The sequence below is a fragment of the Platichthys flesus genome, chromosome 4 (assembly GCF_949316205.1).
Source record: "Platichthys flesus chromosome 4, fPlaFle2.1, whole genome shotgun sequence".
NCBI classification, from domain to species: domain Eukaryota; kingdom Metazoa; phylum Chordata; class Actinopteri; order Pleuronectiformes; family Pleuronectidae; genus Platichthys; species Platichthys flesus.
In genome coordinates this window covers 17,839,086-17,847,978 of record NC_084948.1, presented here as the reverse complement: position 1 = coordinate 17,847,978, position 8,893 = coordinate 17,839,086, and the positions used below count along the sequence as shown (strand labels likewise).

General features: G+C 41.0%; 1 protein-coding gene across 1 annotated transcript; it reads right to left on the bottom strand.

Moving 5' to 3' along the window:
* Positions 1 to 493: 493 nt before the first annotated feature.
* si:dkey-202l22.6 (interferon-induced very large GTPase 1) lies at positions 494 to 7,462 on the bottom strand. Its single transcript, XM_062385199.1, has 5 exons — positions 7,417 to 7,462; positions 2,059 to 7,009; positions 1,794 to 1,928; positions 1,082 to 1,191; positions 494 to 993 (listed from the first exon to the last, which is right to left on the bottom strand). The coding sequence occupies exons 1-4, from the start codon at positions 7,457 to 7,459 to the stop codon at positions 1,116 to 1,118; spliced, it is 5,205 nt and encodes a 1,734-aa protein (XP_062241183.1). The 5' UTR covers positions 7,460 to 7,462; the 3' UTR covers positions 494 to 993; positions 1,082 to 1,115.
* Positions 7,463 to 8,893: the final 1,431 nt, after the last annotated feature.

The window sequence follows — 8,893 nt, the reverse complement described above, 5'->3', positions numbered from 1 at the left end:
GAAAGTGAGGACATATTGGCCGGTCCTCACTTCTTTAAAGGACTGTTTTAGGGTTAAGATTTGATTTTAGGGTTAGGGTTAGGCATTTAGTTTGAATGGTTAGGGTAAGCCGCTAGGGAAGGCATTATGCCAATGAGTGTCCTCACTAAGATAGACAAACATGTGTGTGTGTGTGTGAGAAAGAGACTATGTCAGTTTATACAGTACGAGTTTTACAGTCATGTGTATTTCAGTGTAATAAATTATATTGACAATCGTAATGGAGTAAAGTCTTGTTAACCAACCTAATTTAAGTGTCACTGTACATTCATAGTTGTCTCCGACAGACATATATATATATAGATATATATATAGTTTGTGGTTGGATTCATGGTATTCACACGGGGATAAATGACACAATGTAAGAGAATTGCAGAGAGAAACATAGAGATAAAAGGCACTTCTATTATTGCACTGTGCAGCACAAAATATAAAGAATATGTTACTTGTATTTTATTCAAACAAGTGTTGTGTTGAGACAAAGACATTCTCTCAAGTGATATACACTGTGTAGGAGAGTTAACTTGGGATAAGTAGCCTTCACACATAGCCTGAGATCATGTGGTCACATGGTTGCTCAAAATCAAAGCTAAAAGGAGGTGACCTCTGCTGTCAGACTGACTGAAGAGATCTGTCAGTGGAGCTGATGTGAGCCCCTGTCAGTTTATTTAAGTAAATATCTTCCAAAGGGAATGATATATATTTATTTGTTTTGCTATTTGACTATGTAAACAATTCAATTTTTTTAATAAAGTTTGGCCAAAAATAAACCATTACAAGGTTAACAAAAATATCTATCATATTTTGTGCACAACCACAAATACAGTTTGGACAATAATTTCAACAATGAAGACTAACTGTGCTATGAATCAAATTATGACGATGTATGACGAGCCAGCAGAAGCAAGCTGAAGCCGTAGCTTTAGAAGCAGCAGTCATTGTGTAAAAAGCCATCTGCAAGTAGATGGAAAGAAAAATGAATTAATGGATGGAATGATTTATAAATTACAGTCAGGGTTAACAAGTCAGTCCCTGCTCTTACATTTCAGCCCGGAGCTCTAAGAGATTGTTGAATCCTACATTGCCCTCTGGTGGATTTCACTCTTTAGAGCTTTCATTGCACAGTTCATCACATCGATAGGAGGATCCTGTCTGTGCTCACACATGACAACAACAATGTGTTACATTTATCATGGCAAGTGTGTTAATGCTATAATGTGATGCAGAGACATTGCATTTGTAAAACTTTGTATAATGCCACTAAATAAGATGAAATATTTCAAGAAAAAACTTTCTGTGACTGTTTGATGCAAATGATCCGACATTCTGTTCTTCTGGTTTATCCTCTAATGCTATACTGATGTCAGCTTTATTGGCAAAAAAAATTGATTTAAAATACAGAATACAATGTTGAAAATGGTAATCTGCGGTAAACTAAATTATTTTACAACCCAATGTGGTATTAATTGTGGGGCTTATTCTAGTAGACATGACAGTTTTCATTTAAATGAAGCAAAGACGGTTATTTATTTCTGTTGTCATCATAAAACTTTCACTTACAAGTTAGTTAGTTATCATCGTGGATGCTTTTGAAAAAACGGTTCATGTCATCAATGTTCTGTCCACCACCACCACCATCAACAACTCTGACAACTGAAAGACTTCTCAACAAATATCCAATCTGAACTCGATCGACAAAAGGTAATGTTACAATAAAGAAGGCGCAATGCAGAGGGCAGATCTTCTATCAGTACTTTTTATTGAGGAATGCTTCCCTCAGACTGTGTAAAGCCTCCTCCTCGGTGATCTTCTTCCACTCCTCTGGGATATTTGCTGGCTCCCTCTCATATTCCTTTGCAAACTCTGCATTGTACCTCACCAACACATACCTGCAAATGAAAGAATATTTAGCTCATCTGATACATATATATACAGGTATATTAAATACAGATGATGTGACATTAACAATTTACTATGGTATTTACCATTATTATAATGATTTCCAAAAATACATGTTACCTCCAGTAAGCTGTGGGCATCTGACTGTCTGGGTCCTTAGGGTAGATGTTCCAGTCTGGGCAGAGGGAGAGGAGGTCCTTGCATGCCACCGATGGATTCTGTGTGTCCTCGTTCTGGCCTGGGTTACTCAGAATCATGCTTTCAGGACGACAACACGCAGAGGACAAGTCATAGGGCAGCAAGTCTTTGGGTCTGTGGAGCAGAGCACTGTGAACTTCATGCCCTTTTTCCTGCACCTCGCAGGGGGCTCTGCAGAGAGGACATTGCTTTTCACAGCCTCTCACTCTGTCCAACAGGGAGTAATGGGGCTGAATTGGAAGGCAATGAAGAAGTTGGGTGACATCCACAGTTTGGCAGAACTCCTGGGCAAGCTCCAATCGCATCGCAGCCAGTAACTCCATTAAACATGTGACGAAACGATCCCATTCTGTGGTGATACTGAAGAGGGGTCCGTCCAGAGAGACCCTGGTGACCTGCACATTTCCGTCACTCTCTAAAATGAGGCACACTCGCTCCAGCAGAGGCTTTGTATCACTCAGAACTCCATTTGTACCTTCCGCTGTTTCGCTCACCGCTGCTGCAACCTTTCCCACAATTTCTCCGAGCCTCTGTTGCCTCCATTTGTCCGAGTTGGGTGATTCAGAGAGGTGAGCCACCACTGTCTCATGGATCTTGCTCAGTCTGAATCTGTCACAGGAAAGCAGGTACTCCAGAAAGCTTTCAAAGCGGTCTTCATGAATCAGCTGTTCCAGCAAGTGTTGGCTGAAGGCACATGAGGACTGATACTGCTGCTCTTTAGCTTGAATTTCTTCTACAATGCGCAACCCCAGTGGTCTGTAGATATAGTCCAACACTGTCGGTTTGATAATCATGGAGGTGAATGCTTGGGCCACCCTCTGGCACTGATCTCTCTTCCTGAACCGGTAGATAAACTTTGCCAAGTATGAACTCTTACTTGCAGTGATAAATGTCAAAAGCTCTGTGTCTTTGGCAAAGCGGTCGTGCACCTTCTGGAAGTCTTGGCATGCTAAGCAACAGAGATACACTTTCAGATCCACTTCAAAAGTGGATTTGATTGCCATACATTTTTCCTTCAGAGCTTTTTCAACGCTCCCTAACATTTCTGTTATGTAGCTTTCAGAAAAATCTGCAGGTAAGACAGATTTTTCTGCTACAAAATGATTGTATTCTTCTATCACGCTGCAGGCTACCTGTTGAGCTTCTACCCTCTGTAGTCTGTTGTTGTCCGCAAACATGTGCTTTAATCTGCTGCGGTATCCAAAGTGCTCATCATAAACTTGGAAGCTGGAGGTCTCGTTCTGGCCAATGACTTCAATTTTTAGTATGTGTTTCAGGAGACCCCGGCTGATCAGATTCAGTCTCAGAACTTCTGTCACTCTAGCAGTTATATCATCTGTCTCTGAAGGCCTGAAGTCAAAGATGGACAGTATATTGCTCCACACCCCCTCAAACTCCTCTTCTAGCTTTTCATCTTGAAGAAGGAGTTTGGTTGAAATGCTGTTCTCTACCAGTGCTCGTAGCTTGGACTCTTGTTCTATTTCCAGTACCGTCTCAAATTTCTTCACCTGCATGGAAGAGCAATAGCTCTCACCGACTGTCGCCAACCTTTGTGTTATCTCTTCAGTTACTCTCTCCTGGAGGTCAACCATATTGCTCATAAGGATTGGCTTGAATGTTTCAGTTCTCTCTTTCAAAACATCATCTTTCGTCAAATAGGCCTCAGCTTGTGACCTGAGTTTGTCCACCTCTGTTTTGACCTCGACTCGGCCTTCGGCCTTCAACTCATTCAGAAGGTTATTTTGGATTTCAGCATCTAGAGCCTTTTCTTTCGTGGCAAAGATTTTCTTTCCTGCCCTCATAATCCAGCTTTCCATATGCTCCAGGAAACTAGTCTCCCACTGGGAAAACTTTGTGCACAATATAGAGAAGGCTAAAGCTATTTCAGTATTTTGCAAACCAATGGAGAAGGATTCTTCTTTTACTGCATCCCAGATTGCAGACAAATTAATCATAAATTCTGACAGACCTGTGGCTGTAGTTTTCTTCAATGCCCCAAAGAGGTCTTTCTTAAGCGCTAACACAGCCTCACTGTACTGTGTCTCGACAGGTTCAGAGAGGGACAAATTGGACCATGGCCCTTGGACACAGGTGATACAGCATATGTTCTTTGTAGTTGGCTGTTCAGCAATGTGAGTTCCTCTGTCCCCAGTCTCAGTCTGAAGCATCTCAGAAACACGCTTTAACTGTGATGCTTGTAATAGGGTGTTTATTCCTTCATCCTGGACTAGGAGTTGGCAGTTGGGCATGGAGCCACATTCTTTTACGAGTAGAAGAGCATTGACTATGAAAGCGATGTCCGTTTCCAACTCAGAACTTGCATCTGAAGCGATATTTTGGATTAAAACATTGCTCAATCCCGCAGCAACAATGGCCATCTCATGATCATGGATCTTAGTTTTGTTGTCTTTAGAGGCCGGGCAGAGACCCTCTACATCTATAAGCAAAAGAAAATCACACTCCATGTCCATTCTAAGGGCATCAGGGAGACGAAGAGCACCCATGTAGACCCCTCTTGTTGATATTTTGCCTCCTTCAGGGAATTTCACCCCAAATACTGAAGAAAGAACCTCAGCATTCCTTGCATGATGTACTCCCAGATTAGTCAGCACTCTGGTTTTACAGTGTTCTTGAGAGAGGCGCCGTTTGAGCTCGGCAAAGATGCTGCCCAGCCAGCGGATGGGAATGTTGGAAGCATCTCCATCCATTAGTTCAAGTGGAACGCCGTAAAAAAGCAGGTCTACAGCTAAGCTGGGAAGACGCGACACTTTCTTGTTCCTACTGCTGCGGCTGTTGTGTGTCAGCTCAAAGATTAGTCCCATCTCACGCAAAAAGTGCTCAAGACCCAGTGAGAATGGTTCAGGTTCAAAAGTCTGCAAACACCAGGTTAACTGAGGCTCAACGGAAACGTCTGGGCTCATTTGTTGTTTGGTAGAAGAATTTGAATCTGGTGTTACTGGTGTCAATTCTGGTGTCCCGTGGCAGCTCAAGGCTCCATTTTCTTGAGACTCCAAATGACAGTTTTGGTTCTCAAAGATTGAAACTGAAATTTGTTCGTCAAAACAATGTGACATTGAGACTGTTTCTCCACCTTGAATTTCTTTCCCATTGGATATCAAATCGAACTGCTCCTCTATGACTGGGTCAAGTCTGGACACTGAGTGGGGTTCTATATCTCCATATGAAGACAAGTCTTGGCCATTGTCACATGGTTGGTGAGAAACTTGCAGTTCATCATCTACCAGCTGCTCTTCACTGTCCTCCTCTTCAAATGTTGAATCTGAACTGAAACTGTCTGTGTCCTCTAGATCGCCATCAGGTCCATGTGTGAGGTAATCAGAATATTCGAGCATGCCATTATTCTTATCTGTCTGCCATGTGGACGGATCTTGTTGAATCCTTTGCTTTTCCGTTTGTTTTGACTGAAGCCTCAGTTTCATCCACTTTAAGAAATAAGTCCTCTCCACTTTATCTATTGTGAACAGTGCATCGGTAAAAGTTTTCATCACCGGGGTTATTTTGTAGTTTTTCAACACAGCCAAGATGTCTCTCTTTTCGTCTTGCAGTTGGGGGTCATTTTGATTTCCTTGTTTTCTCTGTTTACTCTCCATCTTTTCAATTTCTGCCAGTTTACTCCACCAAGGCCCCTGCAAAGGAAGATGTTTCTCCCTGAATTGAGCAGATCCCTCATCCAAACCTTCCAATACTTTCTCCACCTTGGCCATTGCCTTTTTACAGACCGTTCCTTCGTCCACATTAAGGCCTAGCTCCACAGCTAAATTTGCAGCTGCCTCTAGTGTAACAAGTTTCAGTTTATCTGGTAACAGATCTTTCAGGATGTCATTGATCCCATTAGCCAGTTCCTCCTCACTCAAATCTTCCCCTTGCAGCACTGAACCTGCAGGTAGCCCCATGTCTTGTTCAAGATTTACTCCAACAAACCCCACAACGCTGTGCTCATTTTTGTCAGTATCTGAAATGTCAATCAGTATGAGCTTGCTTGCAATATCTCTGCAGGAAGCAAGAAGTTGTTTATCTTTCTCCTTAAGATTCCCACAGAAAACAATCATAGCAGAAGAAGCTTGACATAGCAGGTTCAGGCATCCCTCATGCTTGCTGGCATCACCACGTAGGTTAGAGATGGCCACAGGGAGAGGGAATCCGTCTCTGGCAGTGTCTCCTGTTGGTAGATGCCATCCAATCTCCACCAGGCCATTGGACAGTGTTCGAGGCAGCTGACCTCCATCCATTCCCCTGTGTAGAAATGTGTCATTGCAAGATTTGAGTCCACTTATAATGTGGTTGAGCACCTTTGACTTGGAGACATTACAGTGGCCAAGCTTCACGCAAGAAACGATCGGCATATGTGTACTTGCCAAATTCACCTCTTGGAGCTTCCCGTTTTTTTCCGGCAAATGGCTCACAACACCTCTCAAAGGCCATAGAAGGAAGCAACTAGCTTCTTCTGGATCTACACTTGGCAGGACCAGGGGTACAGCAAACTGGCACTGCACCATGTGCACAGTCATCTCCTGCTGAAGGAAGGGGTTGGCAGACATAAAGACGGCTGAAACTAGATCAAGGGGGTTGATGGCACACTGGGTTTCTCCTCCATTTAACGTCTCAGGTGACGTATCTAAAGAAGTCAGAGCATCGCTTGATGGTTTGCAGCAAGGACTCCTTGCATCTTGGCTGAGCAACCACAGACGTCTGAGGAAAGCACTAGGCAGATCTTTAGGGTCTTGGGGAGCTTTGTTCTCCAGATTCCAAGTGTTGATGTCCAGCATAGCAGCTGGGTCCAGTGGTGCATTCCAGAAGACATCCAGGCCCAGGTTATGTAGAAGTTCTGCCTTTGAATTGTCCTTTGGAGGTTCTAGTTAGAAAACACCAAAACAATAATTTAACCGGTTGTTTTGCTACATTTTTTATCTTGAATATTTATGTCGTTTTATCTAGTGAATTGTAAAATAGTCTAGGTTTACCTAGATAAAGCTAAAGACATTGAACCAAAGAGTTTTTTACTTTTATTATTCCGGTTAGGCCGGGGGGTTATTATGGGTTTATCTTATATATTACTCCATTAAACACTGTAATCTAGAGAAAGTACAAGAGAAAATCTTTTGAAATAGTTCATTAAAACATTCACTCTATCATACTAAATATAAGAAGAATGGTATTCAAAGTACTTTTGTTATTTCGTTTTGTTTTTTTCAAATGAAACACATTTTTACATCAAAATGCAAAAAAATAAGAAAATAAAAGAAAGTGAGATAAACTTACTTCTCCTCTTGCTGCTCAGCCTCTTAGGAAACTTTACTGACATGGTGTCTCCCGTCCTGTGCTAAATGAGTTGTGTTTTTTCTGTAGTCAACCACATCCCTTAATGTGTAGTTTGCTGACTGGAAACCTTTGATTAAAATGTGTAACATAAACATTAGTGGCATTCCCAAGGAAACACAACACAGTCAAAAGTACCTGCAATTTTCTCTGGGCCTAAAACCACTAAAACCACATGTTTTAAAGCTGATAACCTATTTTTTCCTCATTACAGTAAATGAGAATAAGCTGTGTGCTTGTTTCTCAGGGGACCGTTCACTGTGGAAAGAATAGAAGATACTGGTTTGTCCTGAAATGTCTCCCTGATGCAAGATTGTATGCTTTTTGCAACATTGGCTGATCGACTCGGCTGAACATAAAATATTAATCTAAGGGCCTCTCCTCCATTAGGAGACTGTTGGAAAGATGGAGCACCACACAGATAGTTCAGCTATGTGATTATCTGACGTTTTACCGGTTGTTTTAAGCTTATTTTATGTGAATAAAAGGTTGAATGTGATCTGAATAATGTTTTCACTTGTGTGATTCATGAAGTAAAGATAGATTAACACTAAGTGATAATATTAATAATATTATGTTACTCTGTGTTTGAATTACTTGATTATTAGTTAGTTGCGATAATAGGTTAAGTGATTTGAGCTGAAATGATTCAATAATTAATATCCACATTCTAAGATAGGGAGTAATTATTGCATACTTATTCGTTAATTCACATAGTATAGTATATTCATAGTTTGTCCTTAACTTATAAATATTGATAAAAATGCTGTCCTTAGTTTGAGGTATTAGGAACTTGTTAGCTGTAATACTATACATACATGAAGGTATCCTTCTTCTCAGTACTTAGCATTTTGACCTTACTGAATTTATTTTCCAAAACCTGTCTTGAATGTACAACAATATCTGATGTGCACACAACCATTTAGCCTTTTTGAATACAAAAATATTTCTTTTTTGAAAGTGCATATAATGCTGTTTCACATATCATTTCTAAGAAAGAAAAAAACATTAATGCTATAAAAGCCAATATATTCTGGCATAAGTGCAACAGTTTTCTTTAAAATATACATTTTTTCAAAAATCACAATGTTCTTACCTGTGTCTGCTGATGGCTTGTTCAAAAAGTGAGTATCCTTCCCGTGTGATCTGTAACCAGCAGGCGTTGTCTCTTTGAGCTCTTATACCTTTCGTCCTGTGATAAGAAACATTCCAGTGCTTCAATCTTATCCCATATGAACAAAGTGAACATCAGTGACCTGCTCTCAGACTCAGCACAGAGCAGGAAACACGCAAGCATTGCAGACAGACAGACACTAACAAGTCACAGTCGTGATTATGTACAAATACTTCAGATTATAATCTTGACACTGAAACTTGGGCAGCGGCAGCCACTCGCTGTGAAACGTATAAGTGAAATCTA